The 24,304-nt window shown below is 43.3% G+C and overlaps 2 protein-coding genes across 5 annotated transcripts; one reads left to right on the top strand and one right to left on the bottom strand.

The window, feature by feature from the left end:
* On the bottom strand, window positions 908–15,271 carry MRPL9 (mitochondrial ribosomal protein L9). Of its 3 annotated transcripts, XM_003355175.4 has the most exons (7): window positions 15,087–15,271; window positions 14,765–14,921; window positions 14,166–14,290; window positions 13,896–13,946; window positions 2,202–2,303; window positions 1,553–1,636; window positions 908–1,435 (listed from the first exon to the last, which is right to left on the bottom strand). In XM_003355175.4, the coding sequence occupies exons 1-7, from the start codon at window positions 15,237–15,239 to the stop codon at window positions 1,301–1,303; spliced, it is 807 nt and encodes a 268-aa protein (XP_003355223.1). In that variant the 5' UTR covers window positions 15,240–15,271; the 3' UTR covers window positions 908–1,300. The 3 variants fall into 3 exon arrangements, with proteins under 3 accessions (XP_003355223.1, XP_003355224.1, XP_003355225.1); XM_003355176.4 differs by lacking the exon at window positions 2,202–2,303; XM_003355177.4 differs by lacking the exon at window positions 13,896–13,946.
* On the top strand, window positions 14,938–23,438 carry OAZ3 (ornithine decarboxylase antizyme 3). Of its 2 annotated transcripts, NM_001301406.1 has the most exon segments (6): window positions 14,938–15,028; window positions 19,543–19,692; window positions 19,981–20,117; window positions 20,875–21,050; window positions 22,038–22,123; window positions 23,186–23,438. In NM_001301406.1, coding segments are annotated over 5 exon segments (561 nt in total). In that variant the 5' UTR covers window positions 14,938–15,028; window positions 19,543–19,672; the 3' UTR covers window positions 23,329–23,438.

Raw genomic sequence — 24,304 nt, 5'->3', positions numbered from 1 at the left:
ATCCACTTGTCAACAGTTGGTCTTTTTTCCAGGAATGGACCTTGAATTTATGCAGAACTATTTACTTGTCTCATCTCCTATTCAATAATTATACAATGACTAGCTCCGTATCTTAACCTTGGTCTGGAAACCAAGGTATTTTCTTTTTCAAAATTTTAGGAGCTGGTTCAAGAAACTAAACAAGAGTTCCCTTTTTAAGCTTCTTCCATTCCAGCTTCATTTTCGCCAACAATTATCCTAAGGCTTTTTTTTTTCCCTCCCTGGACTCGCAGCATGTGGAAAAGTTCCCAGGCCAGGGATTGAATCTTTTGTTATAGCACTGACCTGAGCCACAGCAGTGACAACACTGGATCCTTAACCCACTGTGCCACCAGGGAACGCCTCGATTACCCTTAGGCCTTATTCAGATCTCCTTAGAAGAGTAGAACACATTGTATTCATCATCTGCATTGATGACTTTATTAGTATACCTAATGGGAATGTAATTTTTTTTTTGTCTTTTTAGGGCTGCACACATGGCACATGGACGTTCCCAGGCTAGAGGTTGAATTGGAGCTACAGCTGCCAGCATACGCCATACCAACAGCAATGCAGGATCCGAGCCGTGTCCATGACCTACACCACAGCTCACAGTAACACCGGATCCTTAATCCACTGAGCAAGGCCAGGGATCAAACCCATGTCCTCATGGAGGCCAGGTGGGTTTCTTACCACTAAGCTACAATGGGAACTCCAGAATATAAGTTTTAAGACCAAAGGCATCAGCTGTTTGAGTAACCTTAGCAACTGTGGACTGCAGCCTGTAAATGTACTCTCTTTTCCTTTTTAGCAGCAAACCCCAGTGGCTTAAGAGGACATCCACTTGGGAGTCCTGTCCCCAGTCTACTCAAGTCCAGTAAACAACACCTAAAAATAACACAACCTCTTTATTTTTTCTTGAGATACAAATGTTCAGTTTGGATGATGAGAATGAGCCAGCTTTACCATTTGTTCCAATGAATTCCAATGGATGAAGAGGCTATGTAGGATCTAAACTCTTTTAGTCTATTAATATTCAGTCTATTAATATTCAGTTTATCAAACTTCTGGAGTAGGACTGCCCCGATAAGGTCAGATGTGATAACCAACCACTGAAGATGAAGACTGCAAATATGGACAATTCACAGTCTAATCCACTGTCCCCACATGCTGTCTAAAATTCCGTACTTGGTAAGAGCTGGCAGTGATATCACAGGGCTGGCCCATTTCTGCTCCGCCATTCCTCTGATTCTGCGTCACTGTTTTTGAGGTGAGAAGAGGTTCAGATCATCTGGGAGCTGGTGGGGACATCTCCCTTGGCAGCCTGCTGGGCTAACCAGTACTTGTATCTTTTGGTCTTGGGCCTCTCAAAGTTCACCACAGACATAGGTACCCTCACAGTGTCAAGTCCATTTACCTGTACACAAAACAACAGGAATCCTCGGATCAGTTAGGCAGATAAAAACTACCACTACCCAGTTCTAGTGGATTTCCACCCAGGGAGGGAAAAGGAGACAGTATGTGAAACACTCACCGTCACCTCACACCAGTACTCGCCCCTCTGTGTGATGGGCTCTTCTGGTAACTTTAACGCATGTGGGGCAACCACAACACCAAGCTGGGGAAAAAAAAAAAAATCACAGCCGAAAGGAGCTGTTTACATGGCTGCCACTCTAGGCAACCTCATATATATATATATATGTACACACACACACACACATACACACACACATGATTCTAGATTTTCCTGTACAGGAATGAATAAAACTGGGGAGTCTTCCCTGGCTGATCCCATGGGAAGGCACAAACCTCCATGGATAGTGGCAAAGAAATTCAGTCCTACTTCTCAGAAAGGGAGGTGGATTCTCAAAGAGAAACAGGGTTTGAGATCAAAACCACACTCCATCCACAAAAGTAAGAATTCTCCAATGAGTCACATTTCCACAGGTTTTCCCCAGCTAGAGAAAAACGATACCACCATCTTCTCCTCTCAGTCTTCAAATTCTATGTGACCACCCTTGGTCCTTAGTATCCCCCTCCCACATGCCTACAAATCAATGATGAGAGCGTCCCTTAACTCCAGCTGGATGATCACACCTTTTCTAACAGAGGGATCGCTAACAGACCTCCTTCCCAGGGGTAGCTTTCGCCCTCCGGGGTTTAGTGGTGTTGGGAATACTCACATTTCTGAGGAAGTGGCGGGCAACTATTTCAGGGTTTAGCTCCCATTTGACATTGTTCTTCATCCCTACCTCCAAGTGACATCTTCTCAGAAATTTCACTGTCTGAGATGAAGCATATAGAGGATAGGTTAGAGTTGGAATCAAAGGAGAGGAAACACATTAGTAAGAGGGCAAGAGGCACAAAGTCTGAGAGTTCAGGAAAAGCACAATTTCTGCCTGATGCCAAGACAGGTGCAATGATGAATGGATACAACATTCTTATCGTCTCAAGGTTGATATAATGGAGAGATGTTATAGCGATACTCTGGAGGGGAATGCTGCCTACACCTGGCTGTTCCTAAGTAAGAAGAAACAGGTCATGCTCATCAATAAGGGCCATTGCTGGCAGATCTCAGGATGGAATGATTCTCATAGACTGTTTTACCCCATTATTCTGGCCCTTCTATCCCATTCCTCCACTACTAATGATCCCTCCCTGCTTACAGAATGAAGTATAAATTCACTAGAGGAGGATTCAAGATACTTTGTAAACCTCACCCCAACCCATTTTGAGTCATATATATCTTAATATAAGCCCTCTGTTTTTTAGCTAGATTGGTCTATGGTCTACTTTCTATTTTAAAATATGCTTCAATCAAGGTAACAGCTCACACCAGTCAGAAAGTCTATCATCAGAAAGCACACAATGTTGGCAAGGATGTGGAGAAAAGGGAATCCTCGTACACTGCTGGTGGAGTGTAAATCTGTGCAGCCCTTGTGGGAAACAGTATGGAGGTTTCTCAAAAAATTAAAAATAGAACTACCATATTACTTAGCAATTCCACTCTTGGGTATATAACTAAAAAACCAAAAACACGAATTTGAAAAGATTCATGTACCCTGGGAGGACGGGATTAAGATGGCGGAATAGAAGAACTGGAGCTCAACTTCTCTCCTAAAAACAACAAAATTCACAACTAAAGACTGAGCGCTCTTCACCAAAATGGACCGGAAACCTTAAAAAAGATACCCTACTCCAGAAGAAAAAGAGGAGGCCACATCAAGAGGTAGGAGGGGCGATTTCATGATATAAACAACCCCATACCTCCTGGGTGGGAAGCTCCACAGACTGGAAACTAACTGGTTCACAGACTCACCTACAGGAGTGAGAGTTCTGAGCCCCACATCAAACCCTCACATGTGGGGATCCGGCACTGGGAGAGGGAGCCCTGCAGCATCTGGCACTGAAGGCCAGTGGGGCTTGTGCACAGGAGCTCACGGGACTAGGGGAAATGGAGACCCCATTCTTAAAAGGCGCACACAGACTTTCACGTGCACTGAGTCCCAGGGCAAAGCAAAGTCTCCAAGGGAATCTGGGTCGAACCTGACTGCAGTTCTTGGAGGACATCCTGGGAAAACAGGGGTGAACATGGCTTGTTGTGAGGGAAGGACACTGAAAGCAAAGCTCTCAGGAATATTCAGCAGCAGTGCCTTTCTCTGTAGGTGGCCACTTTGGGAAAATCTGGCCCCACCCATCAGCCAGCTGCTGAGAAGCCCCAGGGCAAACAACAACCCAGGTGGGATGACAGCCCCACCCCTCAGTAAACAGGCTACCTAAAGACCCCTCAGGCACACAGCTGCCTCTAATCCCATCCAGAGACTAAGCCCCACCCACCAGAGGGATTAGAATTGGCTCCACCTACCAGGGGGCAGGCATCAGCCCCTCCCATCAGGAAGCCTACACCAAGCCCCCCATACCGACTTCAGCCACAGGGGGGCAGACATCAGAAGTAAGAGAGGCTACAACTCTATTATTTGTAAGGTCACCACACCAAAAACCTATAAAAATGAAAAGACAGAGGACTATAACTCAGATGAGGGAGAAAGGAAAAACCCCAGAAAAACAGCTAAGCCATGAGGAGATTCTCAGCCTCCAGGAAAAAGACTTTAGACTGTTGATGCTGAAGATGATGCAAGACATTGGAAATAAACTGGAGGCAAAGATGGATAACTTACAGGAAACACTGACCAAAGAGATACAGGATATAAAACTTAAATAAGAAGAGATGCAAAATACAATAACTGAAATAAAAAATTCACTAGAAGCAGCTAACAGCAGAATACAGGAGGCAGAAGAACGAATAAGCGAGGTGGAGGACAGATTAGCAGAAATTACGGATGCAGAACAGAAAAGAGAAAAAAGATTGAAAACAAATGAAGAGAGTCTCAGAGAACTCTGGGAAAACGTGAAATGCACCAACATCCGTATTATAGGGATGCCAGAAGGAGAAAAGAGAGAGAAGGAGACAGAAAAAATATTCCAAGAGATAATAGCTGAAAACTTTCCTAACATGGGGAAGGAGTCACTCACTCAAATCCAGGAAGCACAACGAGTACCATATAAAATAAACCCAAGGAGGAACACCCCGAGACACATAATAATCAAACTGACCAAAATTAAAGACAAAGAGAAAATCTTGAAAGCAGCTAGGGAAAAGAAACAAATAACATACAAGGGAACCCTGATGAGGCTATCGGCAGATTTTTCAAGAGAAACTCTGCAGGCCAGAAGGGAGTGGCATGATATACTCAACGTGATGAAAGGAAAAAACCTCCAACCAAGATTACTCTATCCAGCAAGGCTCTCGTTCAGATTTGAAGGAGAAATCAAAACCTTCACAGATAAGCAAAAGCTGAGAGAATTCAGCAACACTAAACCAGCCTTAAAAATAAATACTAAAGGATCTTCTATAGGCAGAAAAGAACAAGAGAAGAAGGAAAGGAAAAAGAGCAGCAAAAACAAATCCGAAGTAATTAATAAAATGGCAATAAGAACATACATATCAATAATTACCTTAAATGTGAATGGACTAAACGCCCCAGCGAAAAGACATAGACTGGCTGAATGGATACAAAAACAAGACCCATATATATGCTGTCTTCAAGAGACCCACCTCACTTCTAGAGACACATACAAATTGAAAGGGAGAGGATGGAAGAAAATATTTCATGCAAACGGGGATCAAAAGAAAGCTGGAGTAGCAATACTCACATCAGACAAAATAGACTTTAAAATGAAGAATATTTTAAGGGACAAAGAAGGACATTACCTAATGATCAAAGGATCAATCCAAGATGATATAACAATTTTAAATATCTACACACCCAACCATATATAAGACAACTGCTAACAACCTTAAAAGGACAAATCGACAATAACACAATCATAGTGGGGGACTTTAACACCCCACTTACAGCAATGGACAGATCATCCAGACAGAAAAGCAGTAAGGAAACACAGACCCTGAATGAAGCATTAGACCAGATGGACTTAATAGATATTTATAGGACATCCCATCCAAAAGCAACCGAATACACATTCTTCTCAAGTCCACACGGAACAGTCTCTAAGACTGATCACATCCTGGGCTACAAATCCAACCTCAGTAACTTTAAGAAAATTGAAATCATATCAAGCATCTTTTCCAACCACAACGCTATACGACTGGAAATCAACAAGAAAAAAAACACAAAACACGTGGAGACTCAACAACATGCTACTAAACAACCAATGGATCACTGAAGAAATCAAAGAGGAAATTTAAAAGTACCTAGAAGCAAATGACAACGAAGATATGACACTCCAAAACCTATGGGATGCAGCAAAAGCTGTTCTAAGAGGAAAGTTTATAGCAATACAAGCCCACCTCAAGAAACAAGAAAAAGCCCAAATAAACAAGCTAAGTTTATATCTAAAGCAGCTCGAGAGAGAAGAACAGACAAGACCTAAAGTTAGTAGAAGGAAAGAAATCATAAAGATCAGAGCAGAAATCAATGAAATAGAAACAAAGAAAACCATAGAAAAGATCAATGACATGAAAAGCTGGTTCTTTGAAAAGATCAACAAAATTGATAAACCCTTAGCCAGACTTATCAAGCAAAAAAGAGAGAGGACTGAAATCAATAAAATTAGAAATGAAAAAGGAGAAGTCACAACAGACATTACAGAAATACAAAGGACCATAAGAGACTACTATAAGCAACTATATGCCAATAAAATGGAAAACCTAGAAGAAATGGACAAATTCTTAGAATAGTACAATCTTCCAAGACTAAACTAAAATCAAATAGAAAAGATGAATGGACCCATCACAAGAACTGAAATCGAAACTGTGATGAAAAAACTTCCAACAAACAAAAGTCCAGGACCAGATGGCTTCACAGGCAAATTCTATCAAACATTTAGAGAAGAGCTAACACCTATCCTTCTGAAACTATTCCAAAAAATTGCAGAGGAAGGGATACTCCCAAACTCATTCTATGAGGCCACCATCACCCTGGTACCAAAACCAGACAAAGACTCCACAAAAAAAGAAAACTACAGGCCTATTTCACTGATGAACATCAAAGCAAAAATCCTCAACAAAATACTAGCAAACCGCATGCAACAATACATTAAAAGGATTGTACAACATGATCAAGTGGCATTTATCCCAGGGATGCAAGGGTTCTTCAATATCCTCAAATCCATTAGTGTGATACACCACATTAACAAACTGAAGAATCAAAACCATATGATCCTCTCAATAGACGTGGAAAAAGCCTTTGACAAAATCCAACACCCATTTCTGATAAAAACCCTTCAGAAAGTGGGCATAATGGGAACCTACCTCAACATGATAAAGGCCATATATGACAAACCCACAGCGAACATCATTCTCAATGGTGAAAAGCTGAAAGAATTCCCGCTGAGATCAGGAACAAGACAAGGATGTCCGCTCTCGCCACCACTCTTCAACATAGTTCTGGAAGTCCTAGCCACAGCAATCAGAGAAGTAAAAGAAATAAAAGGAATCCAAATTGGAAAGGAAGAAGTAAAACTATCGCTATTTGCAGACGACATGATACTATACCTAGAGAATCCTAAAGACTCTTCCAGAAAACTGTTAAAGCTCATCCACGAATTTGGCAAAGTCACAGGATACAAAATCAATACACAGAAATCGACAGCGTTTCTATATACTAACAATGAAAAAGCAGAAAGAGAAATTAGGGAAGCAATCCCGTTTACCATTGCATCCAAAAGAATCAAATACCTAGGAGTAAACCTACCTAAAGAAACAAAAGATCTATACTCTGAAAACTATAAGCCACTGATGAAAGAAATCAAAGATGACACAAATAGATGGAAAGATATACCATGCTCGTGGACTGGAAGAGTTAATATTATCAAAATAACTATACTACCTAAGGCAATCTACAGATTCAATGCAATCCCTATCAAATTACCAAGGACATTTTTCACAGAACTTGAACAAAATATTTTAAAGTTTGTTTGGAAGCACAAAAGACCCAGAATAGCTAAAGATATCCTGAAAAAGAAAAATGGAGCTGGAGGAATCAGGCTCCCAGACTTCAGACTATACTACAAAGCAACAATCACCAAAACTGTATGGTACTGGCACAAAGACAGACATAGACATCAGTGGAACAGGACAGAAAGCCCAGAATTCAACCCACACACTTGCAGTCAACTCATCTATGAAAAAGGAGGCAAGAATATACAATGGAGGAAGGACAGCTTGTTCAATAAGTGGTGCTAGGAAAACTGGACAGCCACATGGAAAATAATTAAATTAGAACACTCCCTAACACCATACACAAAAATAAACTCCAAATGGATTAAAGACCTAGATATAAGACCAGACACTATCAAACTCCTAGAGGAAAACATAGGCCAAACACTCTCTGACATAAACGACAGCAACATCTTCTCAGATCCACCTCTTAGAGTATTGACAATAAAAACAAAAATAAACAAATGGGATCTAATCGAACTTCAAAGTTTCTGCACAGCAAAGGAAACCCTAAACAAAACACAAAGACAACCCACAGAATGGGAGAAGATCTTTGTAAATGAATCGACAGACAAGGGATTAATCTCCAAAATTTATAAACAACTTCTGCAGCTCCATACCAAGAAAACAAACAACCCCATCCAATAATGGACAGAAGAGCTAAACAGACAATTCTCCAAAGAAGACATACAGATGGCCAAAAAACACATGAAAAGATGTTCAACATCACTCATTATTAGGGAAATGCAAATCAAAACTACAATGAGGTACCACCTTACACCAGCCAGAATGGCTAGCATCCAAAAGTCTACAAACAATAAGTGCTGGAGAGGGTATGGAAAAAAAGGAACCCTATTACTCTGTTGGTGGGATTGTAAACTGGTGCAACCACTGTGGAAAACAGTATGGAGATGCCTCAGAAAACTCAACATAGAACTACTATTTGATCCAGCAATCCCACTCCTGGACATCTATCCAGAGAAAACCATGACTCGCAGACACATGTACTCCAATGTTCACTGCAGCACTATTTACAATAGCCAAGACATGGAAACAACCTCAATGTCCATCGACAGAGGAGTAGATCCAGAAGATGTGGTACATATACACAATGGAATATTACTCAGCCTTGAAAAAGAACGAAATACCAGCATTTTTAGCAACATGGATGGACCTAGAAACTATCATGCTAAGCCAAGTCAGCCATACAATGAGACACCAACATCAAATGCTATCACTTACATGTGGAATCTGAAAAAAGGACAGACTGAACTTTGCAGAACAGATGCTGACTCAGACATTGAAAAACTTATGGGAGTTCCCGTCGTGGCGCAGTGGTTAACGGATCCGACTAGGAACCATGAGGTTGCGGGTTCGGTCCCTGCCCTTGCTCAGTGGGTTAACGATCCGGCGTTGCCATGAGCTGTGGTGTAGGTTGCAGACGTGGCTCGGATCCTGCGTTGCTGTGGCTCTGGCGTAGGCCGGTGGCTACAGCTCCGATTCAACCCCTAGCCTGGGAACCTCCATATGCCGAGGGAGCAGCCCAAGAAATAGCAACAACAACAACAACGACAAAAAAAAAGACAAAAAGACAAAAAAAAAAAAAAAAAAAAAAAAAAAAAAAGAAAAACTTATGGTCTCCAGAGGAGACAGTTTGGAGGGTGGGGGGATGTGCCTGGGCTGTGGGATGGAAATCCTGTGAAATCAGATTGTTATGATCATTATACAACTACAGATGTGATAAATTCATTTGAGTAATAAAAAAAAATGGAAAAAAAAAAAGATTCATGTACCCCAATGTTCACAGACGCATTATTTACAATTGCCAAGATATGGAAACAACCTAAATGTCCATCAACAGATGAATGAATAAAGAAGACGTGGTATTTTTGGAGTTCCTGCTGGTTAAAAATCCAACTGCAGCAGTTTAGATTGATGAGGAGGTGTGGGTTTGATCTCCAGCCTGATGCAGTGTGTTAAAGGATCCAGTGTTGCTACAGCTGTGACAAAGGCTGAAGCTGTGGAATGGATTCAATCCCTGGCCAAGGAACTTCCATATGCCACACATGTGGCCATTAAAAAGAAAAAAGGGACTTCCCATCATGGCTCAGTGGAAACAAATCTGACTAGTATCTATGAGGACGCAGGTTCGATCCCTGGCCTTGCTCAGTGGGTTAAGGATCCGGCGTTGCCATGAGCTGTGGTACAGGTCACAGAAGCAGCTCAGATCTGGCATTGCTGTGGCTGTGGTGTAGGATGGCAGCTACAGCTCCAATTCGACCCCTAGCCTGGGAACCTCTACACACCGTGGGTACGGCCTTAAAAATACAAAAAAGAAAAAAAGAAAAAAAGATGATGTAGTATTTTTCATACAATGAAATACTACTCAGCCAAAAAAGAATGAAATTTTTTGATTTGCAACACAGAAACATAGATGGACTTGGAGTGCATTATGCTAAAGTGAAATCAGTCAGAGAAAGACAATTGCTATATGATATTGCTTATATGCGAAATCTAAAAAATACACCAAACTAGTGAATGAACAAAAAAGTAAGAGATATAGAGAACAAACTAGTGGTTACTGGGTCAATACAGGGGTAGAGGAGTGGGAGGTACAAACTACTAGGTATAAGGTAGACTACAAGGATGTATCTTACAACATGAGGAAAACAGTTTTGTAATAACTGTAAATGGAGTGTAATCTTTAAAAACTGTATAAAAAAGTTAAAAATCCCAACAGCATACCACAGGTGCAGCCCTGGAAAAACAAACAAAATCTGCACCCCCTCCCAGCCCTCCGCCCCGGAGATCCATCGTGGTGCAGCAGAAGCAAATCCGACTAGTATCCATGAGGATGGGGATTCGATCCCTGGTCTCACTCAGTGGGCTGGGGATCTGACGTTGCCGTGAGCTGTGGTGTAGGTCGCAGACATGGCTCGGATCCCTGGTTGCTGTGGCTGTGGTGTAGGCTGGCAGCTGTAGCTCCCATTCGACCCCTTCAACCCCTAGCCTAGGAACTTCCATACGCCACGAGTGCGGCCCTAAAAAGCAAAAAACAAAAACAAAAAAATTAAAACAAAACAAGAATCCACCCCCAAACCTCAACATGCTTTAACCATCTACTTATAATTTTCATCCCTTAAGGATACCTTTCACATTGGACAGCTCCATGTCATTCAATGAATTTAAAACACATGCTCACACCATGCACAAAAATAAATTCAAAATGGCATAAAAACTTAAACATAAGATACAACACTATAAAACTCCTAGAAGAGAACACAGGAAACACATTCTCTGACTTAAGCCATAAAAATGTTTTATTAGGTCAGTTTCCCAAGGCAATAGAAATAAAAACAGGAATTCCCTTCATGGCTCAGTGGAAAACGAATCTGACTGGTATCCATGAGGACACAGGTTCAATCCCCGGCCTCACTGAGTGGGTTAAGGATCTGGCATTGCCATTACCTGTGGTACAGGTCACTGATGTGACTCGGATTCGGTGTTGCTCTGACTGTAGCATAGTCTGGCAGCTATTACCCTGATTCAACCCCTGGCCTGAGAACTTCCATATGCTGCAAGTGCAACCCTAAAAAAAAATTTTTTTTAAATAAATAAATAAAAACGAATGAGACCTAATTAAACTTACAAGTTTTGCACAGCAAAGGAAATCATAAACAAAATGAAAAGACAGGAGTTCCCATTGTGGCTCAGGGCTTAATGAATCTGACTAGGAACCATGAGGTTGCGGGTTCGATCCCTGCCCTTGCTCAGTGGGTTAAGGATCTGGCTTTGCCATGAGCTGTGGTGTAGGTTGCAGATGCGGCTTGGATCCCGCGTTGCTGTGGCTCTGGTATAGGCCAGGGGCTACAGCTCCGATTCGACCCCTAGCCTGGGAACTTCCATATGCCACGGGAGTGGCCCAAGAAATGGCAAAAAGACAAAAAGACAAAAAAAAAAAAAGACAACCTACAGAGTAGGAAAAAGTATTTGTAAACAATACAATTAACAAGGGCTTAATCTCCAAAATACACAAACAGCTCAAACAACTCAACTGAAAAATGGGCAGACCTAAATAGACATTTCTCTAAAGAAGACATACAAATGCCCAGCAGGCACATGAAAAGATGCTCAACATCACTAATTATTAGAGAAATGCAAATCAAAACTATAATGAGTTACTACCTCACACCTGCAGAATGGCCATCATTAAAAAGTCTACAAAAAAACAAACGCTAGAGAGGGTGTGGAGAAAAAAGAACCCTCCTTCACTGTTGGTAGGAATGTATGTTAATACAGCCACTATGGAAGGAGGTTCCTCAGAAACTAAAAATAGAATTATCACATGATCCAACAATCCCACTCCTGGGCATATATCTGGTCAAAACCGTAATTCAAAAAGACTGATGCACCCCCATGTTCACAGTAGCACTAATCACAACAGCCAAGACATGGAAACAAACTAAATGTCCATTGACAGATGAATGGATTAAGATGTGGTACATATATACAACCGAATACTACTCAGCCATAAAAAAGAACAAAATAATGCCATTTGTAGCAACATGGATGCAACTAGAGATTATCACGTTAAATGAATTAAGTCAGAGAGAGAAAGACAAATTCCATATACTATCACTAATATGTGGAATCTAAAATATGGCACAAATGAATTTATTTACAAACCAGAAACATACAGCCACTATGGAAAACAGTATGGAGGTACCTCAGAAAACTAAATACAGAACTACCATATAACCCAACAATTCTACTCTTGGGCATGTATTTGAACAAAACTTTCCTTGAAAAAGACACATGTACCCATATGTTCACTGCAGCACTATTCACAATAGCCAAAACATGGAAACAGCCTAAATGTCCATCAAAAGATGAATGGAATAAGATGATGTGATAATATATACACAATGGAATACTACTCAGCCATAAAAAAGAACAAAATAATGCCATTTTCAGCAACATGGATGAACTAGAGACTCTCATACTAAGTGAAATACGTCAGAAAGAGTAGACAAATACCATATGATATCACTTACTTATATCTAGAATCTAACATACAGCATAAATGAACCTTTCCAAAGAAAAGAAACTTACTGACTTGGAGAACAGATGTGTGGTTGTCAAGGGGGAGTGGGATGGACTGGGAATCTGGGGTTAACAGATGCAAAGTATTGCCTTTGGAATGGAGATCCTGCTATATAGCACTGGGAACTGTATCTAGTCACTTATGATGGAGGATAATGTGAGAAAAAGAATGTATATATCTATGTGTGACTGGATCCTTTGCTGTACAGTAGAAAATTGACAGAACACACTGTAAACCAGCTATAATAGAAAAAATAAAAACCATTAAAAAAATAAAATAAAATTGATCTTGGCAAAAACAAAAAAACCCACACCAAACCAAGGAACAGACCCAGGGTCATAGAGAATAGACTTGTGGTTGCCAAGGGGTGGGGGGAGTGGGATGGACTGGGACTTCGGGATTATTAGATGCAAACTATCACATTTAGAATGGATAAACAACAAGGGCCTACTGTACAGCACAGGGAACTATATCTGATCTCCTGAGATCGACCATGATGGAAAGAATTAAAAAAGAACAAATATGAGTTCTCTTTGGCACAGTCAGTTAATGATCCAGCGTTGTCCCTGCTGTGGCACAGATTCAATCCCTGGACCAAGAATTTTCACATGCCTCAAGGGTGCCCCCCTCCCCTGGCAAAGAAGGTATGTATGTATGTATGTATATATGTGTGTGTGTGTGTGTGTGTGTGTGTATATATATATATATAAAACTGAGTCACTTTGCACAGCAGAAATCGGCACATCATAAATCAACTATACTTTAATAAAAAAAATTCAAGAAAAACAAAAACAAAAACCCTAACAAAGAATACCTTTTCCCACCCTCCTTGCCCATCCAAAGTCTACTAATCCTACAAGGCGTAATTTAGTCCCATCTGAAAAAACCCCCTCCCCAATCACCCTACCCCATTTTGGTCCATCTCAATCACAATTTATTTACTGCCTTGAGTTTACATATTACTTTCTCATGTGTCTATGTTCTCTCCAACTTTTCTGTAAACATCTCTGAAGGCAGAGTCCTCATCTCATACTTTTCAACGGGTGCCCTGGTGCTCAGATTGGGGCCTCCCTCAATAAGGTAGAACAAGTCAGAATCTCCCCAGAATTCTCAATACCACTTTCAGGAGCCACAACACTTCCCCTTGCCTCTACCCTGTACCTGAAATCAGCAGACTTCAAAGAAATCAAGAGGAAGTGGCTGGTGACTTCTGTAGGTGACCAATACATAAAGGTTTTCTATGCTTCTACTCACCGCCTCACCTGCCTTGGTCTGGAGTTTCTCTAATTTTCCCTCTTGTCTCAGCTAGAAATAAGAAAGTTAAAGATGAATAAAAAAGAAAAGTAAGTCTAAGGTAACTAACAGTAAGGTAACTTACTATTCTGAGCATAGGCTAGGCTTCTGAATTCCTGTTCTTCTAGTCCCTACTTCATTTTCAAATTAAATATCAAAGGTAAAGAAGCTGCTAGAGTAAATCTAGGTTTTAATTCTTCCAAGGCCCTCTCTGCCCTCTTTTGAGCTCACCAATTTCTCCTCTTCAAACAGCTTCTTGTTTTCAGGAGATGCATATACAGCCAGTCCTTGAGGAAGTAGCCGATTACGGCCCACAGATTTTTTCACTGAGACGAGGTCACCTCGGACTCCAAGTTCTGCCAACAGAGAATAGAGAAAACGGATCAGAATTATCTAGCAGTCCCTAAAGAGGAGAGAACTCAAGAAAAAAAGGCCTTCTCTCAGTGCTTATTCTTTTTAGAAAAAAATATCAGTATCCACTAGGAGCAACACGTAAGAGACTTCTCATTCATTTCTTTAGGGCCTGATGAATGTTCCCTGTGCAACGTGACGTGCTGTCCTATCACAGGATTTCACTATTTATGGCACGTACTGTCAGACTTCTCTTCCCATACACACCGTTAATGACGCTGCTGCATTTATCTTCTAATCTTCTAGGTAGGAGGCCAATGTCACAATCACAGTACTTTTTAGGGCTCCCTTTTCTCAAATAGAGAGCTAATTATTCCAGCAAAGTAGTCAAAGAGGCAAAAAAAAAAAAAAAAAAAAAAAAAAAACTGATACCAAACAGGACCAGCCTGAGATAGGAAGTATCTCTGTCCGGGCCTTACCTTCCACCGACTGCGTGAGGACGAGCTCCAGATTGTCTTTGGGCCGATGTTTCGTGTCCTCCACTAGCTTGTAGACGCGGTGTCGCCGATGCAGACGCGGCTTCCGGCCCTCTCCGGCTAGCGGCACCTTCCACCAACGCTCCACAATGACCGTGCTCTGGTGGCCGGGGGAACAACGATAAGCGAGTCTCCCTGCAAAGGCCTCCTCCTCTGGCCGCCAGCACCTGAAAAAGAGCCCACCACCCCAGGCCGGGGCCTCACCAGGTCTCAACCGCGCCCCCCCAAACAGTACTCAGACCCAGAACTCAGACCCGGCCCTCACCCGACTGAGAGAGAGGCTGAAGGCGCGCTCCGAGCGGGGGGTGACCCCTTCAAGTCGCGGCCGGAGGAGCGCCCGAACTCCTCCTCGCAGCAGCCGCTCAAGGCCTGCCCGCAGCAGACCTCCGCCCGCGGCCGTGCAGGCGGCCGCCGCCATGGTCGCGGACGCCGAGGGAGAACTGGAAGGGCCCCGGCGCCGGCGGCAGAAAAGGTCCCCACCGGGTGCCCGCGGCGCGCCTGAGACGGAGCTCAGCCTGGGGAAGCCCGGGCAGCAGACGCCGCCGCCGCCGCCGCCGCCTTGGGATCTGGGATGAGTGCTCTATGATTCAGCATTTCCCCCACTCTCTTCTTTTTATTTCTTTTTGGTTGGAGGAGGGACACCCATAGCCATCGATGACTGTTGGGTTTCACTAACAGCCTCTTCCCCTTTTGGCTTCACTTTTTTTTTTTTTTTTTTTTTTTTTAAGTTTATGGCTGCACCTGCAGCATATGGAAGTTCCTGGGGCCAGGGATTGAATCCAAGCCACAGCTGTGGCAATGCTGAATCCCTAACCCATTGCGCCAGGCCGCCAGGCAGAGGATTGAACCTGCAGCTCGGAAGCGGCCCCAGCTGCTGCAGTCAGATTTTTAACCCACTGTGCCCTGGCGGGAACTCCATGGCTACTCTTTGTCTTTAGAGCGGCGGCTTTGATTCAGTTCTAGTAGTTCTCCGACGTCACTTCTAATTCTGACATTCTATGAAAACTGAGTGCTGGGGTCGGGGGTGGCGTGTGCTGCTCTCACTTTTCCTTGCTCCAAATCTACCCAAAAGTGGTGAAAGGATGGATCCTATGGAAGACTGTGTCAACCTGAGGAGTTCTCTAACTCTTAATCATTACTCTGCAGTATTTGGGCTCATATTTAATGAATTCTAAATCACAAGGGGGATAGTTCCCTCTGTGGAGTGTTTCAGTACAGGGAGTAAACCATATAAATGGAATGAATAGGGTCTGTTTGGCAGGAAAGATATTATGGAAAGATGCTCTATGCATCATGTTATTTGACCCATAAACAGCCTTTGACCGGCAGTCCCTCCTCCTAATTATACTTTCTTAGCTTTCAGGACACCAATTTGTTTTTGTTTTTTTCCTACTTCATTATTTTTCTTCACGGTCTCCTTTGCAGATTTCTTTTATTCCTACTTCTTAGAGTACCCCCAGGATTCAGTCTTTGGATCTTTACTCATCTCAGTGTACACATTCATCTTTACTCATCTCTGTCTCGTGGCTTAATGTACCATTTATATGCCAATGAGTTCAAATTTCTGTCTCCATCCCAGATTTCTAAACTCCAGACCTGAATTATCCAACTGCTTACATGTCATCTTTCCCTTATATGTCTAATGAACAATTCAAAGTCAACGTGCTCCTAAGTAAACCCATCTCTACCTCCCGGTCTACACGGCCTCACCAGCAGCCCAGCAGCCCTTCCCCTTTCAGTAGATGATAACTCCATTCTTTCAGGGTTGGTGTTTTGTTTTGTTTTGGTGGTCTTTTTGGGGACAAATGCTCGGCACATGGAGGTTCCCAGCTAGGGGTTGAACTGGAGCTGTAGCCACTGTACACCACACTGTACACTGTACACCAGAGCCACAGCAACAGGGGATCCAAGCCGTGTCTTCAACCTACACCACAGGTCACGGCAGTGCCAGATCCTTAACCCACTGAGTGAGGCCAGGGATCGAACCTGTGTCCTCATGGATGCTAGTTGGGTTTGTTAACCACTGAGCCACGATGGGAACTCCTCATTCTTGCAGTTCTTAGACTCAGCTTTTGTCCTACTATAGGAAATCCTGTGGTTGCTACTCATATACTATTTCTAGAATCTGACCACATCCTATCACTTCTAATACTCCATCCTGGACTAAGACACTCTCTTCTGAATTATTGCAATAGTCTCCCAACAAATATCCTTTAGTGCTATACAGTTTATTTAAAATGCAACAGTCTTTGTATTTTTTGAATGTTTCCAAAAACATAAGTCAGATCATTTCTCTTCCACTCAAAATCTGCAATGACTTTCCCTTTTACTCAGAGTAAAAGAAAAAGGTCATGCAATGGTCTATAAGGCCCTATATGGTCTATAAGGCCCTATATGATCTGGCCCCATTAGCTCTCTTCTTTTTCTATTCTCCCTATAGTTTGTACTAGTCTACCCACAGTGGACTCGGCTGTTTCTTTTCTTTTCTTTTTTGCTTTTTGCTTTGTAGGGCTGCACCTGTGGCATATGTAATTTTCCAGGCTAGGGGTTGAATTGGAGCCATAGCTGCTGGCCTACGCCACAGCCACAGCAATGCAGGATCCGAGTTGCATCTGTGAACTACATCGCAGCTCATAGCAACACCAGACCCTTTAACCCACTGAGCAAGGCCAGGGATCAAACCCACATCCACATGGTTGCTAGTCGGGTTCATTACCACTGAGCCGCCATGGGAACACCCTCTTGACTGTTTCTTGGAAATACTGACATTCTCCTGAGGGCTTGCACTGGCTGTTGGTTTGACACAGAATGCTCTTACCCTCATATGTTGGCTTGGCCTAATTCCCTCACCCTCTTCAAGTCTTTGATTAAATGTCACCTTTTCAATGAGCCCACATAGGTCACCCTATTTATTACTGCATCTGCCACATCCCCTCCATACTCCTGATCCTTCTTATTCTACTCTATTTTCCCCCATGACAGCTATCACTCCTTTTTTCTTTCTTTTTCTTTTCTTTTTTTTTTTTTTTTAGGTTGCACCCGAGATATATGGAGGTTCCCAGGCTAGGGGTCTAATTGGAGCTACAACTGCCAGCCTACTCCACAGCCACAGCAACACGGGATCTGAGCTGCATCTGTGACCTACACCACAGCTCATGGCAACACTGGCTCCTTAACCCACTGATAGAGGCCAAGGATCAAACCCGCGTCCTCGTGGTTGCTAGTCGGGTTCATTAACCACTGAGCCACAATGGGAACTCCATCTTCTAATATACTAAATAATTTTCTAATGTTTATTGTTTAAGTTATTATTTACAAACTTAAAGATGGGACAGGGATCTTTGGTTTGTTTACTTGTGTATCTCAGGCACCCAGAATAGTGCTTGGCTCATAGTAGGCCCTCAACAAATATTTGTTAAATGACGAATGAGCAAATATGCAGAGGTCTCAAACTGGTGGCCCCAGAACCGAATTTTGTTCACAAGGTTGATTTTTTTAATCAATTTTAATTTTTTTGAGTTAGTAGCCAGTATTTTTTAAATTTTTGAAAAATTTATCACAAAAAAATAGGCCTTTCTAGTTCCTATTGAAAAATCATATGATCTGGTACCACTGAGTCTGCAATCATGCATGGCAACTGGACGAAGCTGAGTTGTGCTACTTTTTCTAGGGTTTTGCTACAGCCCAACCTAGCAGCTCCACTAATTTCCATTAGCTGTTCAGGTTCCTGGAGGCATTTAATTTGCAATTCCTACCCTATAAGGCAATGAGAAAGTTCATCAATACATAGCACTACTGGGTTATTAAGGGTAGGGATAATAAAAATAAATCTGAAAAAGAATGGATGTATACATGTGTAGCTGAATCACTTTCTTGTACAGCGGAAATTTACGTAACATAGTAAATCAACTATATTCCCATAAAACTCCCATAAAACTTAAAAAAAAAAATAGGAGTTCCTGTAGTGGTTCAGTGGTTAACCATTAATATTATCCATGAGGATGTGGGTTCAATCCCTGGCCTTGCTCAGTGGGTTAAGGATCTGGCATTACCGTGAGCTGTGGTGTAGATTGCAGACACAGCTCAGATCCTGCATTGCTGTGGCTGTGGTGTAGGCCGGCAGTTGTAGCTCCAGTTAGACCCTTAGCTTGGGAACCTCCATCTGCCGTGGGTGTGGCCCTAAAAAGACAAAAGACTGGAAAAAAAAAAAAAAAACGACCCCTTGTTTAAAAAATATATATATTATGTATATACATATACATTATATATATATATTATACATACACCTGATAGGAACTGGGAACCAACCAGTTAGGTCAGATACTGGATCAGGGCCTGAGAAACCCCCTGCAGTGTCAGACTGCAGCACATTAGCTGCTGAAGTGTGTGTGCACATGCATGTGCCAGAGGGGGGCCCATATCGGGTGGGAACAAGTGGTCAGCCAGGACTGTTTACCAACTAGTACAGAAGCTAAAGTATTTTAACCTCTAGGGCAGCTATGAAGTGCATATCAGTTGAATAGGAGCCTTGGTTAAGGGGTTAGGGTGGGGTAGGGGAGTAGCAGAGAGGAGTCCTGAAGTGACATAAGGGCTGACCCTTTGTCCATGTCATAGTGCTGACTGTGTCACAATGGCACCAGGTTGCTTGAATCTCTGCCACCTGTCTCTGAACCTCACTTTGCCGCAGGGAGGCACTGAACTAAGAAACTGCCTTGCTACAGGTCGCGCCCCTCAATCTACTCCCTTTCTTATACCAAGAGGGGAAAAACACGGAACTACCTCTACCCGATCTGGTCACCATACGCCTATTATCTTTACTGTTACAAATACCGGATCACCCTCCGGGAGAAGATGCTGCCTTGTTATAAAAGGTACTTGTTTTCATCTCAATTTGTAGTTGTTTGTATACTTGTAAAGAAAAATAAAAGAATTTGAATGAACTTCCCAAGTGGTAAAAGATGTAATAGCAAAATAGGGTGGAAGGCTGGCAGGGAACTTTATAGACTTTTTCCATCTGGCTGACCTGGATAAATGGAAACAGGCTCATGAAAGATACAGAGGACAGTGCCAGAGCCTAGCCCTGTGCACCTGGAATCTATGAGTCTTTCCCCATCTCAGACTCAGAGATAAACTACTTTGGGCTTCTTTCTCCCAAACAGCATCACTTATAAAGAACAGGAGGACTTGACACTCCGGCCCCGTTGCTGCCTTCAGTGCTCCTGAGTCCCTAGTAGGCCCTCAGGGGGGCAGAAGCACCGAGCAGGGTGACTGCAACCAGCTTAAAGAATTGTATTCGGTAAGTGGACTGGGAGCTGGTGCTGAGACATGGCAGCCCCTTGATTGCTGTAATGACATCTTGCAAAGGGACATTAGCTAGCTGGAAAGTAAATCATAGAAAGCTATAGCTAGATGAGACCCTGAAGCCCATGGTGCAAAAGGTACTTGCTTTATAGACAATGTTTCTGGTCCAGAGATCTTAAGGCAAGGTCCTAGGGCTGGTGATGAAAAGCAGGATGGGAAAAGAGGAAGTGGGAGCAAAGATAGATAAGACTGTATTAAGATTTCTGGAACATAAAGCTGTTTAGATGCTAAGTTCTGGGACTAGAACCCAGAACTCCTGCACATGCCCTTGTGTCGTAACATGCCTGGGTATGAGCTCTGCGTTTTAAATAAGAATGAGAGAGTTTAGAGTAAACTCATATGATGGAAAAAAAATACAAGAAAGTTTTCAGTGAGACAGTAAATAGATGGCACGGCTTGGTCTAAAGAATAAGCTCTCTGATGTAAATATAAGTTTCTGAATGGTTAGTGCACCCCTGAGTGAGATCACGAAGTAACACTGCTTTAACTCCAGATTCCAAATTGCTTGGCATCAAGGAGAACTCCATGATAGAGATAGGTTCTAGGATTAATGGATATTTAGACCTTGGCTCCAGTTCTTCCAGGCTCCCCATCAGCCTCCTTCTAGCTTCCAGAGACTCACCTAAATTGGCCTGAGATCTGATTTGAGGGCCAGAAACAGACTATTACTCTCATTTTTACTTCTTTTCTAGGCTGGGAACCTGACGGTGCTGGCTACTGACCCCCTGCTTCACCAGGACCCCGTGCAGTTAGACTTCCACTTCCGCCTCAGCCCCCAGACCTCTGCACATTGGCACGGACTTCTTAGTGACCAGAGACTCTTCCTGGATATCCCATATCGAGCTCTGGATCAAGGCAACCGGGAAAGGTGACAGACTGGGTAGGGGAGAGGGGAAGGAGAAGGCAGGGGATTTCACTCTTATGTCATAATCAGGTAGTGGACATGCTAACCTGCGAGGGCTTATTCAGGAGCTAGATACAGTCAAACCACTAAACCACCTGTGAGCTGAGCCAGGGATAACAGCCTATGAGAGGTTGCTAAACTGATTCAGAAACACAAGTGGGGATCCACAGATAGTTAAAAGGAAGTGCTCTTCGGCCGTTTGTCTTTATAGAGTGGCCCCTTCCATAGCATGGGTGTCAGTCCAGTAGTGTATAATTCCTTGGCTTCCAAGAAAAATCAAAACTAGTTTAGCAACCTTTTTTTAAACATTTTTATTTTTCGTCTTTTTGCCTTTTCTAGGGCTGCTCCTGTGCGGCATATGGAGGTTCCCAGGCTAGGGGTCTAATCGGAGCTGTAGCCACTGGCCTATGCCAGAGCCACAGCAACGCGGGATCTGAGCTGCATCTGCAACCTACACCACAGCTCACAGCAACGCCGGATCCTTAACCCACTGAGCAAGGCCAGGGATCAAACCTGCAACCTCATGGTTCCTAGTCAGATTCGTTAACCACTGAGCCACGATGGGAACTCCTTTTCATTTTATTATTTTTTTCTTAGAGCTGCACCCGCAGCATATGGACGTTCCCAGGGTAGGGGTCAAATTGAAGCTGTAGCTGCTGGCCAACGCCACAGCCATGCCAGATCTGAGCTGTGTCTGCAACCTACACAGCTCATGGCAATGCCAGATCCTTAACCCACTGAGTGAGGCCAAGGATCGAACCTGCAACCTCATGGATACTAGTCAGATTGTTTCTGCTGAGCCATCATGGGAACTCCAGTTTAGCAATTTTCATATCATGATTTGGGTCAGGAAGAACTAAGCAATACGATTCTTCTTCTCCAAGTAGGCATGTTTCTGGATTTTGAGTTTGCTAAACATTAACTGTGATTTTTTTCCCCTCTGGTCCCTAGTTTAACTGCAACACTGGAGTATGTAGAGGAGAAGACCAATGTGGACTCCGTGTTTGTGAATTTCCAAAACAACCGGAATGACAGAGGTGGGGATCTGCTCTGTCCTTCCTGGCCCTGTGTGCCGAAGGAGCGGACAGGGACTTTTCCTTTGTGGGAGAGGGAAGCTCAGGCAGTTCAGGGCTTTACCTCCTCTCCTCCCACTTGCCACCAAGGAAATTAGGCACCTAGCATCCTGTTCATTCATGTTATAACCAGACTAGCAGGAAGACTCTGCGTGTAGACTTCAGAAGCTAGACTGATGGAGCACTGGTGAAATTACACAGAAGCATTCAAGGGATGTGGCCGATAGGACAGAAAGGATCTCAGATGTTTTAAGCACCTGTAGTGTAAAAGGGTCGGGCATAAGGCCAGCGTAAGAATGTATTTAACCAGATGCTGGGTTCACGGTACAGAAACGACACCTTTTCCCTCAAGAGACTTATATTCTGTTGGATATATGACTAAGACGGTCGAGAGTTTACTACGCCATCATTGCGTCAGGCACCTCATAAACATCTCATTTAAATTGTGAGAAAGGTTCTGCAAGCCCCATTTTACAGATGAGAAAACAAGCTCAGGGAGTTCCCGTTGTGGCTCAGTAGTTAACGAATCCGACTAGGAACCATGAGGTTGAGGGTTCGGTCCCTGCCCTTGCTCAGTGGGTTAACGATCCGGCGTTGCCGTGAGCTGTGGTGTAGGTCGCAGACACAGCTTGGATCCTGTGTAGGTCGCAGATGTGGCTCGGATCCCACATTGCTGTGGCTCTGGCGTAGGCCGGTGGCTACAGCTCCGATTCAACCCCTAGCCTGGGAACCTCCATATGCCGCGGGAGCGGCCCAAGAAATAGCAACAACAACAACAAAAAAGACAAAAGACAAAAAAAAAAAAAAAAAAAACAACCCCTCAGAAGGGCTATCCTGTAAAACATTACAAAGTTAAGAAAATGCTGAAGCCAGGGTTAGAGCCTAGGTCTGTTTGACACCAAAGTCTGTCATCCTAGTGCCTGTGCTACGCTGCTTCCCCCCATCTTTTCCTAGTGGAAGAAGTCAAGTCTGGGGGAATAGCTGTATTGAGCTTCAGAGCATTTAACTTGTTCTCTTCTTTCACAGGTGACTTGCTACGGGCCTTCAGCTACATGGGCTTTGAGGTGGTCAGACCAGATCACCCAGCCCTTCCTCCCTGGGACAATGTCATCTTTATGGTGTATCCCCTTGAAAGGGACCCTGGTCACCTGCCCAGTGAGCCTCCCTGAAGCGGCTTATCGCTACCCTATGAGGGGCTGGGAGCCTTGATAAATGGGAATTGGGGGCCCAGGGTGTCCTTCAGGACACCTTCCATCTTAGGAATAAAGGGTAGCAGACTCCTCAGTGTTCACTGTTTCTTGGGGACGAAGGGAGGATGGGGTCGGCTGGAGTGAAAAATGAGCATGTTCACTGTAGGATAAACATTTAACGACTTAAAAGATCAGAGGGGCCTGAGCCAGAGAGGGAAAGGACCCAAAGATTTTAAGCTTTTTCCCTCCCCCTGCCCCACAGGCATTTGCTCCTTTATTCTAACCATCCGGGCACCTGCCAGGAGCAAGAATCAAGCACTAGGGAATTCAGAAAGACTTAAACCTTGTTGGGAGATTTTCATCTGTATATGTTCAGTCCAAATTGGGAGACAAGCGCTAGTTCCTCCTCTCTGATGGGGTGGATTTCCATAGACAAAAGAAACAGGAAGCACAGAAGCAGGAAGAGTAGAGTTGTATTAGAAAGAAACTGGGGACTAACTGGTCTCATGACCCTGTTGTAGAGGAGCTCCAGTTCCATGGCTGAGCCGGCTTCATTGAGTGAGCGAGCAAGTGCAGTCAAGGTCTGGAATGTCCAGTCAACAGCAGCCCCTCCTTGATTCCTCTGGGATTACCCAAGTTATCCATGAGAGAGATGCTCCTTTGCTGAAGGAGCCTTTCTGCTGAGATTTTTTTAAACTTTCATTTTGGAGTTCTCACTGTGGCATAGCAGATTAAGGATCCAGTGTTGTCTCTGTGGTGCAGCGGGTTCAAAGGATCAGGTGTGGCCTGTGGCTTGGACTTGATCCCTGGCCTGGGAATTTCCATATGCCATGGGTACAATCAAAAAACGAATTACATTAAAAAAACTTTCACTTTGAAAATCTGGTTTATGGGAAAATATAATTGCCATGTAGTATATACCTAGACTTAATTCCCAGATTTAAAAAATTCTGCA

This window comes from Sus scrofa, chromosome 4, assembly GCF_000003025.6.
Source record: "Sus scrofa isolate TJ Tabasco breed Duroc chromosome 4, Sscrofa11.1, whole genome shotgun sequence".
In the NCBI taxonomy this organism is placed as follows: domain Eukaryota; kingdom Metazoa; phylum Chordata; class Mammalia; order Artiodactyla; family Suidae; genus Sus; species Sus scrofa.
The sequence above is the reverse complement of the archived record's forward strand: the minus strand, read 5'-3'. Positions and strand labels throughout refer to the sequence as shown.